At 36.9% G+C, this 16,060-nt stretch overlaps 1 protein-coding gene across 8 annotated transcripts in view; it reads right to left on the bottom strand.

The window, feature by feature from the left end:
- LOC136029909 (protein-L-isoaspartate(D-aspartate) O-methyltransferase-like) overlaps positions 1-3,110 on the bottom strand; it is a 47,202-nt gene extending 44,092 nt beyond the window's left edge. For 4 of the 8 annotated variants that reach the window (XM_065708416.1, XM_065708417.1, XM_065708412.1 and 1 more), the window contains exon 1: positions 3,086-3,110. In XM_065708416.1, coding sequence (XP_065564488.1) covers positions 3,086-3,095 — 10 coding nt within the window. In that variant the 5' untranslated portion in view covers positions 3,096-3,110. Of the gene's footprint in view, positions 1-2,677; positions 2,820-3,085 lie in introns of those variants that run through there. The other 4 variants (XM_065708420.1, XM_065708414.1, XM_065708419.1 and 1 more) reach the window with 2 other exon arrangements.
- Between the last annotated feature and the right edge of the window lie 12,950 nt (positions 3,111-16,060).

Here is a 16,060-nt window from a genome sequence, read left to right as displayed (position 1 = left end):
TTCTCATATTTAAAAATCTATTTCTTAAATTTAGCAGGAAACATTAGGTATAGCTAAAAATCCTGCAAAATAAGGAGAATTGCATTTTCAAAAACAAGAGCCAATGAAAAACAACTATTACACACAGTTAAGGTACTGGTAATATGTTTTTTAATGTGAATATGCATTAAAATACTATCTATATTGTTGTCAAAGTTCTAGGAATAAAGAAAAGACTGCTACCTCCTGAAATGCAAATATGCACTTACTTTTTTGTAGGGCAGTCTCTTCTTTGAATTGATTGAACATTTCATGAGAATAAGGGAAAATTCCTTGCATATATACAATTCATGGTATATATTCCTACATTAGGGGAGGGGGGCTAAAATTAATTAATGATGCAAACAAATATTATTTTTTTGATTCACATAAAAATTCTGATTCTGAATACATGTTTATTTTTCAGCTACCTCATTAATGAGTTATTCCAAAAACTTACCACAAAGTCATCAGGTTCTGCATGTCTATGTGTGTTTTTAACCTTATCATAGGGGCCACTGGAGGAGATATACAGTAATATAATATGGTAATATTGAAGAAGAAGAGCTTGTCTAAATGAAATACCTTTAAAATAAAATAGTAGGCAGTCAAGATTCCATAGCTTCTTTTCAATAGAACACTTGCTACTTTAACATAGTACCTAAACCCAACTCCTTGAAAGGTTATATATATAGCTCTAGCGTAGGCCTACTCCTCAATTAATTCAGTCTAGTCAAATATTAAAGTGCCTAGGTTAGAAAGTTGCCAACTTGAAAGTAACAATTTTCATAAAATTGGAGCAGTTTAAATTACAGACCTAGGAAAAAGATGAACATGTTATACAATGTGTTTTTATACTTTTTCTGAACATAATAATTTTTTCTATTAGAAATTCAATTTTCTAATTCTAAACTTACTGTTTGATTATAAATCCAATCTTTGAAACTTATATAATCCAAATGTACTGATTTGCCACAATTAAGTTTGATTTCAAAAAAAAGAATAGGTCAATAAAGCCATGTTTTCTTTTCTTTCTGCTAGACTGCTTAAAACTGTGCAATTTGATACAAATAGAAAAAATATGGCAAAATTGTTTTGAATTTTTTATCCAACTTAAATATGGCAAATTCTAGTTAATTGACTTCTTGCTATCTCAGAAAGGGGTTAGATTAGGAAAATGAAACTTTCAGGGATGTATCTAAAGACTAAAGTATCTCCTGGGAAGGTATTTTGAAGCAACTACCTCCACTCCTCCCTCTAGGGGGCCCTGACCTTTAAAAATATGTGTGTTATAAAAGTGAAACCTTGCAAAATAGATCTTCTGCTTAACTGAAGTACAACAAAATTGTTTTCAGCTTCTTAACTTTGCTTGATTCCATTTTATAACATTTTAAAGATATGCAAATACATTTTCTAAATTTTGAAAAAAAAAACATTGATATGGCTCAAAATTCTAATCAAATAACAGGAATTTGCAATTTCAGAACTAAAGGCAGAGAAAAAGCAACTAGTAACTGAAAACTCAGGTAAAATGTTGTTTTGTCAAAATTTCAATAGGTATAGACCTGTCATGTAGGCAAATTTCAGGGTCCTCTAGAGGGAGAAGGAGTGGAGGTGGGTACTTTAAAATATCTTCCCAGGACATATTTTAGTCTGTAGATTCATCCCTGAAAGTTTCATTTTCCTAACCTAAACCTTTCCTAGCAAGAAGTCAATTAACTAGAATTTTACCTTTTCAAAAAATAGACTTATAATTAAAAAGTAAATTTTAATTAATTAAAAAAGTAAATTTTTAATACCTATTGATTGAAATTTTAACAAATCAACACTTTACCTTAATCTTCAATTACCAGTTGCTTTTCCTCTGCCTTTAGTTCTGAAAATGCAATTCCTATTATTTGAGTAGAATTTTGAGCCATATCAATGTGTTTTTTTTTTCAAAATTTAAGATATGGATTTGCATATCTTTAAAATCTTATAAATTAGGATTGAGCAAAGTTGTGAAGCTGAAAACAATTTTGTTATACTTCATTCAAGCAGAAGATCTATTTTGCAAGGTTTCACTTTTATAACACACTTATGGCTATGGCTTATGCTGTATATTGATATGGCTCAGAATTCTACTGAAATAACAGGAATTGCATTTCAGAACTATAGGCAGAGAAAAACCAACTGGTAACTGAAAATTAAGGTAAAATGTTGTTTTGTCAAATTTTCAATAGCTACAGACCTGTCATGTAGGCAAATTTCAGGGCTCTCTAGAGGGAGAAACAGTGGAGGTGGGTACTTTAAAATAGCTTCCTGGGATATACTTTAGCCTGTAGACCCATCACTGAAAGCTTTATTTTCCTAAGATAACCCCTTTCTGAGATAGCAAGAAGTCACTCAACTAGAATTTTACTGAAAAATTAACTGTAGGCTTAAATTCCTTCACTTTGTGGTCTAGTCTTTCTAATTTCTGTACATTCCTGCAGTAATCTCAACCTTAAGTGACTAGACTAACCTTGTTTGCCCCACTGTTGGTTTGGAAGCAGTTAATGTATGTCAGGACTATTTCATAAGCTATGCCCTACCCCAGGAAGTAGCAATAGAAACTAACAAATCACCAAAGTAACCCTATTTACACATTAGGTAAGTTACTATGGTAATGTTAACTTACTTAGAAGTTACCAATACTCTTTGAACTTGCCTACAATACCAAAAGATTTTGCTGAGTTAATAACTTCCACTTGAGTTTCTCTATTGTCGGTTTTTCCTTTATTTTCCAACACGACACATGTCTTGGAATTTGAAATATTTGCCTTTAACATAAATAAAGAAAAGAAGGACGTCAGAGGTTACTCTCGAACGCTCAGTGTAGGTCATAAGAGGTAGCTGGTGAATGTTTTGCAAGGTTTAAAAATTTAGGGCAATTGCTCAGGTTGGCAACTGAGCACAAAAGTAAAATTTTGTGAATAGTTTTTCTTCATGAATATTATGTTTATGTAATGTCAAGCATTTTAAAGCTAATCTTTGTTGTTTTGTTTTAATTGCCATGGCCCTAGGACTTTAGTGTATTAAAACCTACTTATGTCCATCCATTTTCTTTTAAACAGAGAGGAGTTCTATGTTTCCTAGCTTCAATAAATTTATATGCAATTTTGAGACCAGGGTTACAAAGTAGGTCAAAACTTGCAAATGAAACTGTGGTATGACTAATTAATTTGTAAGAAATGTATATCAATTTAAAGATTAAAAAAAAATAATGTAGAAAACAAACAAGACAAATAAATAAAAGTATCCCTTTACAACCATTCAATGAAGTGTCACAAATGTAGATCGTCCCTAAGATTGAAATGAACAAAGCTTCAATTATGAATCTGTTTTCTTTGAACAAACTGAAGGGGCAGACCTCCAAGCTATGACAAATTCAATCTCACTTTTGGTCTCTTTCCTTTTCAATGGGAACTTTAATTGGATTTTTTCAACCAAGTAAAAACAGTAGGGACAGGATCAGGTATAAGTGACCCTCCACTTAGCCTACATACCTAGGGGAAAATCATGCAGCTATACTAATAGTCGGTAAATTTTTTGTTGTTCATATTTTTGATTTACAAATAAAGTGAACATACCCCGTGATGCCTTTTTTATGTTCTTTACAAACATAATAAGTGCTTCAATTGCTATTTCAAATTTAAGCACTTTCTGAGCTCTTGAAAATGACCAAAATATACCCAAATAGTTTTTGGGTATAAAAAAGCTTAAAACATTGATCTCAAACTTACTGTTTCACTATTAGTCCATTTTTTAAATGTTGCATAATCTATGAGCACTGATTTTCCACAATTAAGTTGGATTAATACATTTTACAATATTATGCTGTTTTTCTTCTTCTTTGATGCCAAATTTTCAATTAAAGTATGTGTTTTTGGTAATTTTTTGACAAAATAATGTATGCTTTTCACTGCCAAAATTTGTTAGGTTAAGTAAGGTCAAAAAGTGCTTAAATTTGAACTAGCAATATAAGCAATTATTATATTTGTAAAGAACATACAAAAAGGCATCAAGTGGTGTATTCACTTTATTTGTAAGTCAAAATATGAACAACAAAAAATTTACCCCTAACATACCTAATTTGCAAATATATAGCCCAAATTATATATTTCCAATGTTTTCTGCCACCTTTTACTTGTTTTTCCAGTTCTTGTTTTGCCGCAGTTGCTTCAATTAACAGGTACTAGGGTTGAGGGATAGATTGGCAGAATCAATAGAAAATATGTAATTTCAGCCATAGATTTCCATATTAGGAGGGTTGAGGCTAAAGTAGAGCAGGGCTGCATGAAGAATGTGTTAGCTATAATTATTATGTAATTTACAAAGAATCACCTTTTTTTAACAGGTTTTCTTCTATAGGTCTACAGGTCCTTCTCTTGGCTTATACCACATCAAGCATTATATACATAGAGTAGAATAAGTAGCAAAAAGCTATATATACTTAAGCACATGTTATTTAACAATGACTTCTCTAGTGCTTAACTATGACCCCTTAGTAATATTGACAAGAAATGAGTAACAGAAAAAGTGAAATTTAGTCTAAATGGCAATCAGGAACTGGATACTGGCTCAAGGGGGGCAAAAACAGGGCTATATAATTGGAGTTCAAAGAAAGTGGTTAGTTTTTAGTTAAAAATACACTTCCCTGGCTAATTTAAATAAATAAATAAATAACTTCATTCCTCACACCTCTCAATACAAAATTTCTATACAACTGACACCTTTTTAAAAGAAAAATGTTATGGCAGGGCGAAGAGCAGATCGACTGCAGCACGATTTCCATTTAAAGTCGTCCTATGTTAAAAGTCTCAAGATATGGTATGTTTATGTTTAGGCTGTTGGAGAAGGCTTCCAGTGATTTCATCTTTTCTACTGGGAATGGTAGTTTGTTCCAGATCCTGATGACCCGGGGTATGAACGAATGATGGTAAGAATTAGATCTTGCAATCTTCATCTTCACAGGCTCCAATTGCAGATTGTGCGATCTTGTGTTGCTTTGGGGAATTTTTTGAACAAGCTTGTCTTTTACGTTCCCAAAATTCTCATGAACTATCTTGAAGAGGGTTTTTAAGTCTAAGATCATTCTTCTTGTCTCAAGTTTATGGAGAGTGAGCCTTCTTAGAGCTTCGTCATACAGAAGGTTTCTGAATCCTTGAAGTCCTTTTACAAAGCGTTTCTGGACCCGTTCTATTCTGTCAATATCCTTTTTGAGATATAGTGACCAGATGACAGTGGCGTATTCAAGCTGTGGCCTGACGTAGCTTGTGTATGCTGATATCTTTGAGTGATTGTCAAGGTATCGTAGGGATTGACTGAGTAGCCAGAGAGTATTCGACGCTTTACGCACAACCAGGCCGATATGCTTTTTTGGTTTGAGTCCAAGCTCAGAATTACACCTAGGTCCTTTTCACAGGTAGATTTTGTCAGGTTGATACCTTTCATTTTGTATGAGTACATCGGATTTTGACGGCCAAGATGGACGACAGAGCATTTTGCTAAATTTGGTGAAAGTTGCCATTCTTCGAGCTTCTCTGTCAGGGCATCCAAGTCACTTTGGATTTGTGATGATGCACTAGCTTCTCCCAGGAGCTTCGTATTGTCTGCAAACAGGCCGAAGTTGGTTTGGGAAATGGCATTTATGCAAATGTCTATGTACATGACGAACAACACTGGGCCGAGAACACTACCTTGTGGGATGCCACTGGTTGCATCTGTTCATGTGGATAGTGTGTCTGCAACCTTGACTGCTATTTTTTCTATCATTCAGGTACGCTGAGAGCCAATTTTTTAGCTGTCCCTTGATTCAATAGATTTCTAGGCAGTGGATGAGTTTTCGCAAGGATATTCGGTTGAAGGCCTTAAGTAGATCGATTAGGATAATATCTATTAGAATCCCACGGTCAAGGGTAGACTGGAGGTAGTCGTGTATCACTACTAGTTGGGAAAACGTAGAACGATTTTTACGGAAGCCATGCTGATGATCTGAGATGAGGTTGTTCAATTCGAGGTGCGAGTTTAACTTTTCCACTATGACAAAGGTGAAGTAAGGCTGATCGGGCGATAATTCTCCGGCTCACTCCGTTTCCCTTTTCCTTTGAAAATAGGTGTTACATGGGATAGCTTCCAGGAAGTAGGAAACTTGCATTGCTCGAATGAGATTTGGAAAAGTATTGCCAGAGGTTCACATAGCTCGTCTCTCACTTCTTTCAGGATGAATTACGGGATGCCATCAGGATTGAGTGCTTTAGACGCTTTCATGCCCTCCATTGCTCTTAGAACACTTCCTGGCGTGAAGCCAATGCTGCGGAGTTCGCTTCCTGGGTGTGAGTCTTGGAGTTAAGGTAAATAGCCATCGTCAATAGTGAACGTGCTGGTGAAGAATTTTACAAGAGCATTCGCCTTATCTAGGCTAGTGCTATGGACCACATCACTTCGATCTATTAGTGTTGGTAGTTTCTGTTGCTCACCTAGCTTGCGTTTGCACAGGTTGTAGAAATCGCTTTTTGTTCTTATTTTCTGGAATTCTTCTCGTTTGCAATCTTTGTTGTAGTTTCTGATAGCTTTTCTACATTTTGAGCTGAGTTTTTGAAGCTTGGCGAGTCTACTTATGCTTCCAGAGGCTTTGTAATCCCTGTATGACTTCTTCCGGTCCCTGATGAGCTTTCTTATGTGCTTGGGAAGGAATATCCTTTTGCCAATGTGTTTATTGTTCCTGAATGGTGTGGTTTGAGTGACGGCTGGGTGAAGTATGCCATAGAAAACTTCCCAGGCTTTGGCGATTGGTAGGTTATACACAAGGTTGTCCCAATCTGTATGCTCTAGTATTATTTTGAGTTTTGATATGTCTGTTTTATGGAAGTTTAATTTAAAAGTGGGTCCATCATCCTGTGTACGAATTTTGAGTTGTTCAGCATGGACGTGGCAGTGGAAAGCATGTTCATGGTCACTTGTAACGGGGTTAAGACTGTTTTTGTAACAAGCAGGTCTACCATGGGCATGAACTTCCAAAGTGTTGGTTTGACGCGTAGGCTCGAGGACACTCTGCGTTAGGTTCAACTCGCTAGTGAGGTCAAGATAGTGTATTAGTTGATCTTTTGAGTTCTGGCTTCTCATCCTGAAGGAATAATTTTTTCAATCCATTTCAGGTATGTTTTGGTCTCCGCATATCACTACAGATTTAAATTTGTTACAGATCTTCTCCAGGTAGGCAGAAAGTTCACGATCTGCTGTCAGTCCCTCTCTTGGCTTCTTATAAGTTGCTGTTGACCGGTACACGGCTACAATTGCACAGACGGGAACCATCGTTAGAAGTTGGCATAACACAAGTTATGGCGTCTATTGTCTTATTAGAGAAACTACTGTGCTCGTATATGTGTAAGTTTTCCCTTGAAAGTATCGCAACTCCACTTCCCTGTGGTTTTGCCGTGTTATCCTTCCTAAAAACTTCATATTCTGGTATTCCAAATCTAGTCGATAGTATTTTTTCATGTAACCAAGTTTCAGAAATGCAGATTACATCGTATCGAGAGTTTTCGTAGAGGAAAGCTTGAAGCTCGCCGAACTACCCAAATATACTGTGTGCGTTAAAAATTAGGACTTAAATTAATTATTTAAATTTAGGACTTTAAATTAATTAGTCTACTGAAATATTCCTATCCTATGCAATTGAAATATTTTTCCCTTTTCAGAGCATTAAGACAATTTATCACAATAAAAAATATCCAAAGCATCTTGAATGGAATGACTAAAAAAGGCAAATGACAACCCCAATTTGCAATCTTACAATTAAACTTCTGGCCACACAAATTGTATTAGGCTACCCAGCTCTGAAATAATTGCTGAAGGTGTATTTGCCTGTAAACCCGAAGCCCCAGCCTCTTCCTTGTCAGAACTTCACATAGCATTAAAGCAATAATATAGGCTATTTTACATGTGAAAAATGTTGTTATTCGTGCCGTTTCAAGTGACACGTGGTCAGATAAGTATTTGTTGTTATATTTTAGGGGCTAAACCCCAATAAGTGGAAATCCCTTTGGACAAGTAAAAGAACACGGGGTAAAAAGGTAGGTGAGATTGAACATAAGCTAGGCATTCATAAAAATCATTACGCATGATGACACCAAACAAAAGAGCAAGGAGCGTTATTATAATGAGAAAGATTATAGAGAAGCAATAATTAAGGAAGCCAAACAGAAGATCAAGGAGTGGTATCATAATGATGAAAATTACCAAAACAATGATAAGAAAAATAGTCAACCAGAATAAAGGGTAGATACTGGGGTGACAAAAACTAAAATAGAAAAATTGAAACCTCTATCAGGCTGTACCAAAGAACGCATAAAGATCCAAGAAGAAAGATAAAGATCCAAAGTCCGAGAAGATTGCAAAAATGCAGGCTGATCTTCGTAAATTGAGAGCATGTTTTATCAGGAAAAGGCAGTAGCCCTTTCAATTTCCAATCAAATGAGCCCTATTTGAAAATTTCTACAACAACAAATGGCCATCGTAAAATTTTTATCAAATACGTTTCAGCAAAATACGAGGCACGGGGAAGGCCATCCGCCCTCCAATAACTTTGAATTTTAGAAAAGGCCCTAGAACCTCTGATTACCAGTCTAATGAGCCCCCTCTGAAGCTCCTACGACCATCCTTTCTATAAAAACCTCATATACCCCGAGGGATAACTTACAACTCTTACCCTGGTGGTTGTGGGGGGATTGTTATCCTCAAAGATATAATGTCCAGACCTTTCGCCTACGTGCATCTAAATGGCTATCTCAAAATTTTGACTGAATATGTTTGGGGAAACGGAGGCCATGGGAGGGGCGTTAGCAGCCCTCCAATCAATTTTTACTATTAAAAATGGTACTAGCCCTTTGAATTTCCAATCGAATGGACCTTTTTCAAAGTTTTGACAACTCGTTCGATACGAAGTGCCCTGGTCTAAGACACAAAAAAAATACAATATGCCCACATAGTTCTTTACTTAGGCAGCGGTATTGCGCTGCCTATGATCATACCACCAGCAGCATTGGCCTGAACTCTCCAGGAGAGCATTTTCGAATTCTGTGCAGAAAGACAGGCAGGACGTGCATTTGAAACTTAATCAAAAAAGGCATAATTCACAGTTTCTAATGATCCAGGTTTCACTAAACCTGAATATCTCTATCCCCACAATAAAACAGAAATAAGGGAGGAAAAGTTCGCTCCCAGCTTAGAAGTATTTTAGCCATCACGGATCTGAAATACCATCTTGTAAACTAAAAAGTCTCTTATCAAATACTTTAATGAGCTTGTAAGAAAAGTATCTATCCTACTTAGAAATTTGTTACCTGTAAAAACAAGGCTAACGTCGCTATAATCACCACACTTACTCTTATTTTTCTAAAAAATTAAATTCCCTTCATATCTAAGGTTTCATAAATTTTTCTTTTTCCCCTACATCTTTTTCTGTAAGTCTTCATGATTTAGCACATTCTCAAAGTGTTTCGACCCATCTCTTTTAAATTCTTTGCTTATCACTAAATTTGGCCTGTTTCCTGTTTTCCTGTCTTTCCGGTCAAGTCCAAATTGACTTTTTCCTCTCAATTTTTTAACATATCAGTATAATATTATACTATTATGCCATCTAGCCTTATCTTTCAGGTCCATGGCAGTTTTTATTCGTGGTCTACACTTCACACCTCCTTACGTCATATTTTAATGCTTTCTCCACTTCCTTTACATTATGCTGCATTGACTATAACTAGATTATTATATTTACAAAATTGCAGCAGTCTGTAGCCATTACTGTTTTTCTTTCTAACATCAAATTTACATAGGCCAGGAAACCATCCACCCCTATTTTTACCGACCTCGGCGTTCAGATTCCCTAATATAAACACCTTGTTTCTAACTCTAAATCTGTCTATTTGATCCTGTAACTGTAATTACAGTCACTGCTAACTCTCTCAGTTGGTTCAAGAGGGCATAGACTACTATGACTAATACCCTGAAGTTCTTAGTCATAAAATAAGCATTTAGTATTCTATTATTAATACCTTCCCAACCTAAACAAGAGTTAGGAACATGTCTATATACCCCATTCTTCCTGCTTGAGCAAATAAACTCAATACCACCTAATGTCATGTTGTTTTAATCCTGGGATTTGAGTCTCTGAAACTTCTAATAAGTCCAGTTCGAAGTGTCTGAATTTGTTAGTCAAAATGTCAAAATGATAATTGCTTTTTAATGTCGTAATACTCCAAATTGCAATTTTCATATTTTTTTAAATCATCGAAATTAATCCTTAGGAAAAGCAATAGTCTCAGAAACCACGAAATTGGACGATCTGGATCTAGAAGACAGGGACGAACATATCTAGACCGTAAATTTTACATAAACTGAGTACATGTTTAAATACTAATGTGCCACCACGCAGCATTAATGGCACCTGAAAACGCGAGGTTAAACAAAATGTTTTTTTTTTCGACTGTCTCAAACAAATCGGCTACTTTGGAATTTCTATCAAATAGAGTGTTGGCCTTCTTCAGATCAAAATTGTACTTTTGCTCCGAAACAGTATTTGTCACTTTGGGATCGGTGATCGTTTGTGTGGTCGCTTTTACTGCTTAAAAGATCACTACAATATTCAGTTTTTTACACAAACTCTTCGCTCCTGAGTCAATATGATCCCACGTAGAAAAAAAAATCGAACAAATTAATGTTTGCCTGCGGCCAAACCTTTGTTTAATCTTTTTCTAAGTGAATATCATCGATAATGTTTACAAAAATTAAATTCCCAATTCTCCTATGAAAATATTCCAATAAAAAAGGAAAAGCTTTATTTACAATAAACTCTATTTAGGCTACAGTAATTATATGAAAAGAACACAGTGCACATTATTTCTCATTATAAAGGAAAATCAAATGGTAGTGTGTGATATAAAACGAATCAATAGACCGGTTGTATCTGCAGTCATAGAAAGAATTCGTGCTCGAGAAGATTTGTGCCCTTCAGATTATACGGAGGCTCCCCTTTTCTGTTTACTGCCAAAGGTTAGTTACTTTTCTTATAGCACATACCTTTTATAATTGTTGAAAACGGCTTTATGGAGGTCTTGGCTGATACCTCTGCTTTGTTTTGTTATTTTTTGGTTGAAAATTACCGTTGCTCGTTTTGTCTCTTCTTTTATTTTTTGTGATCTTCCTTTTTTCGTCAATCATGTAAAGTAAGTGTGGTCTCATAGCCTATTTAATTTCTTTTCCTTCCAGTTTGATAGATCCGTACATTTTTCCATTAATAAATGTCACAATAGTCCTTTTAAAACCAGCTTTTCCATCAGAGTTCCAATACCAAGTGTGGCTGTCTGGTCTTATTTGCTGTCCATAGCCAGTCTTGAAGTCCAAAATGTGCTATTTCATCTCCATGGTGGAGAGGGGAAGACCAGAAAAATGGTTACTGAAAGCAGCGTTGGTTTTTCTTAAATACAAGTGTTTATCTTAAATACATTCAACCACAAATGCCTGTTTTACATCCTGGGTATCCACCTCTCAGATAGAATCTTGAACGACAAAGTCAGGAGAAGATATGGGGATTGTCCACTTTCAAGCAGAGGAGACTGAGAGGCTTTGGACACACAATGGGCAGACAGATGACCAAATAAGCAAAAGATGCCTCAAATGTCCACCACTTCCCTCATGGAAGAAGAGAACAGGAGGTCCGACTAAAAAGTGGTTTATGACAGTAAAGTTTACTCCGGAGCCAATTCGAGGCTTTAGAAGATACGGTCATCGTTAGGAGTGTCACTGGATGGAAATCGTATTATCTGCCACCCTTGAGCAAAACCTCTGAAAGGAGACATGTCTTCGTCTGCTGAGATGCCACAAAGGTATGAGGGTGCTCCACTTTCAAGCAGAGCAGACTGGGAGGCTTTGGACACACAATGCGCAGACAGATGACCAAATGAACAAAAGATACCTCAAATATCCACCACTTCCAGCGTGAAAGAAGAGAACAGAAGGTCAAAAGAAAAAGTGGTGTACGACAGTCAACTTTGGTCTGGAGCCAACTGGAGGCTTCAGAAGATACGGTCATTTTTGGTATTGTCAGTGGCTGGAGATTGTTACGTCTGTCACCCTTGAGTGGAACCTCTGGAAGGAGATATGTCTTCGTCAAATGGGTGCCATAATGAGTTTAGATGTCGCTTGAATGACAAGTAAGCACAATTCACGTTTATCTTAAGTTGCTAGAGGTAGTTATATCCTCTTATCCAACTTGGCATGAAAATACAAAACTGATTGCAAAAAAGGTAAACAGTCTCATCCAAATTCTGAAACTCTAAAGTAATTTCGGGCTCCAAATGATAAGCCAAAATTTATGCTCTCCACTAATAGAATATACATCCTATCCTGTTTAACCTTTCGCCCTGAAAAAATAATAATGTGATGAAATTGAACAGGTTCAGAAGAGATCATTATAAAGCATTTACGGAGGTTAGCCGTTGCTTTATTTTTTTCATATAAAAACATTTGAACTTGACCCCCTTAAAGTCTGTCATGAGAAACTGTGCCGAAAATTTGACTCTCAACCGTTCCTCCCCATTCCATCTACAAGAACTTAATTCTGCCTTCTTTATCCCCCTTAAACCAAGACCCCCAGAGATGGGGCTTTAGAAATTCCAAAGCAGGATATTTTAAGTATGGCAAGTATTTGCTGCGTCTGCCTCGGTGGTATCGGAATCATACAGTCGTTTCTAAATTTGACATCGTTGATGCGCCCTCGCGACTGAAACATTTATCTAAAGATATATGTCTTAAAAATCGGCAAATGATTGGTGTTTTTGACCCTCTTTGGCATTTTTTTGAATTGAGGTAATTCATTTATGTTGTATGTTGTTATGCTGCTATGTTATTTATGTTTTTATGTTTTTTGTCTTGTTTTTTTCTTTTTTTGTGTGTTTACTCCACAGTTTAATGTACTTTGAAGGCTGTAAATAAATTATTATTTATTACAATGCATTAACGTGGGTATCGTCAAACAAAAAAAGAGACAAAAACGCTAAAAGACGCAACATAAAGAACACACATGACGAGCTATCACTTCGATTTGAGGATATTGTCGTTGTAGTGCTTCACGTAGTATGGAACGAAGGAGTTTAAAAATCTTGTCGTTGAGTGTGTAGGCGGGCATTCTAACAGTTCTTTTTTCTCTTTAAAAGTTGCCAGCCTCGTCTTGTGTGCGTGAGTCACTGAAGTAAACTGAGGCAGGATATCTCGGTGCGTTGGGGACTTCAGGATGTCAGCTCCAAAGTTGATCAGCGTTTCGTGCCTCCTTTCATCCAGGGTTGGGAGCCTTAGTTCAGTCAAGCTTTCTTCGTAGTTCTGATAATTTGATCCAAGAATTATTTTGCAGGCTCTTGTCTGAATTGTTTCAAGCTGACTTTTGTGTTTCTCTGTGATCGATGGGTGCCAGACAGGACAGCTGTACATGACTATGGGCATTACATACGTTTTGTAGCACGAAAGAAGGAGCTGTTCTGTCATTCCAAACCTTCTGAGATTTGCAAAGAATTTTAGAAGACCAGCTGCTTTTGCTGTGATCTAGTTGATGTGATCTCCGAACGTAAGATCGTCACTTAGTGTGATGCCGAGTATTTTGACTGATTTCTTTGTTTGGAGAAATGCAGATTCGTCAATGCTCTTCTTCTTCAGGAAGTTGACACGCAACACACAGCTTTTCTCGAGACTTAGCTGGAGCTTCACTTGATCAGCTTGATCCCGAAGCTCTGCAACCAGGGGGCTTGATTTGGTCGTGTCTTTGTGAAAGGAATCGTAGTAGGCTTATTGAACAATCATCTGCGAACTTGTACCTTTGTTTTATGTTGTCTCAACAGTCAGTTGATTACAATGACAAATAAGATGGGACGCAGTTTTCTTCCTTGGGCTGCTCCACATGTGATGTCTTGGAAGTTGGATGCTTCCCCGTTTTCAAGTTGTACCCACTGTTGACGACCAGAAAGAAACTTGCGATGATGCACAGCAGAAACTGCGAGACCTCCAGGGCACGGGCTTCATTGATAACAGTCTCGTGGTCAAGGAGATCGAAAGCTTTCACGAAATCAAAAATTATTATATCAGCAAGGGCCTCCGAAATTTCCAGGTGCTCTAGTAGATCATGAAGTAATCTGACCAGATAATGTGTTGTTCTGTGCCCTCGACGAAAACCGAACTGCATAGGGTCGATTTTATGTTTTACTTCTGCTAGTAGCCACTGTAGAATAAAGTCTTCAAAGACTTTCGAGATGATGGGCGGCTTGGAAATCGGCCAAAGGTCTGACGGTGAGGACGGTGATGTTTTCTTCGGAATAGGTGTGATAAATGCCTTTTTAAACTTACCTGGAAAAACACCTTCCAGTAGACACTGGTCATAGCCAATGGCGTGGCCAGGAAGGAGGAGCGTGCGCGTATCAGTCTTATAGGAATTTCGCCGGCTATAGGAAGTTTTGAATTTAGTTTTGTTCGTGCCCATAATATTTTGTAGCTTTCGGGTTGTATCATTTAACTAAAGTTTAACACTTGTGCTTTAATAAATGAGACCTTCGATAACTTCGAAGAGTAGACTGCTTTTCTATGACAATAAATAAAAGTTCAAATAGGAATAAACTCCTTTTAATAGACAGTGATATATTTCACAAAAAATACTAGATATTTTGGTCATAAATGAAGTGACCGTCATCAGTAGTAAGACTACTGGTTACTGCTGACGGCCGTCACTGCATATGCGATCGAAATGTCTAGTATTTTGTTGTGAAATTTCTCATTGTCTATTAAAAGGATTTTATCCCTATTTGAACTTTTATTTAGAGCCCTTCGATTTGTGAACTTTGGTTAAAAAAAAAAAAATTAAAGCAACATCTGATTCTTGAAGGGACGATAGTCCCCAACTTTATATTTTGGGCAATTTATATTGCTGTATAATTTTGGTTTTATAGTTTTTATGGCACTTGGTATTAACCAAGTGACATATAGCAATCGCAAATTCTGTCGGTCAGTCTGTCTGTCTGTCTGTCCGTCTGTCTGTCTGTCCGTCCGTCTCGGTTTTGCTACTTTAGGCACTTCCAGGTAAGCTAGGACGATGACATTTGGCAGGCGTATCAGGGACCGGACCAGAATAAATTAGAAATAGTCCTTTTCCCGATTTGACCATCTGGGGGGGGGTCAGTTAATTTGGAAAAAATAGAAAAAATGAAGCATTTTTAACTTATGAGCAGGTGATGGGATCTTAATGAAATTTGATGTTTGGAATGATATTGTTTCTCAGAGCTCTTATTTTAAATCCCGACCGGATCTGATGACATTGGGGGAGCTGGAGGGGGGAACCAAAAATCTTGGAAAACACTTAGAGTAGAGGGATCGGGATGAAACTTCATGGGAAAAATAAGCACAAGTCCCAGATACATGATTGACATAATCGGAACGGATCCGCTCTCTTTGGGGTAATTGGGGGGGGGGGTAATTCTGAAAAATTAGAAAAAATGAGGTATTTTTAACTTACGAACGGGTGATCGGATCTCAATGAAATTTGATGTTTAGAAGGATATCGTGTCTTAGAGCTCTTATTTAAATCCCGACCGGATCTGGTGACATTGGGGAGGGGAGTTGGGAGGGGGAAATCTAAAACTTGGAAAACACTTAGAGTGGAGGGATCGGGATGAAACTTGGTGGTAAAAATAATCACGAGTCCTAGATACATGATTGACATAGCCGGAACGGATCCGCTCTCTTTGGGGTAGTTGGGGGAGGGGTTAATTTTGAAAAATTAGAAAAAAATAAGGTATTTTTAACTTACGAACGGGTCATCGGATCTCAATGAAATTTGATATTTAGAAGGATATCGTGTCTCAAAGCTCTTATTTTAAATCCTGACCGGATCTGGTGACATTGGGGGAAATTTGGGGTGGGGGAACCTAAAATCGTGGAAAACGCTTAGATTGGAGGGATCGGGATAAAACTTGGTGGGAAAAATAAG

This window comes from Artemia franciscana, chromosome 8 (assembly GCF_032884065.1).
Source record: "Artemia franciscana chromosome 8, ASM3288406v1, whole genome shotgun sequence".
NCBI classification, from domain to species: domain Eukaryota; kingdom Metazoa; phylum Arthropoda; class Branchiopoda; order Anostraca; family Artemiidae; genus Artemia; species Artemia franciscana.
The sequence above is the reverse complement of the archived record's forward strand: the minus strand, read 5'-3'. Positions and strand labels throughout refer to the sequence as shown.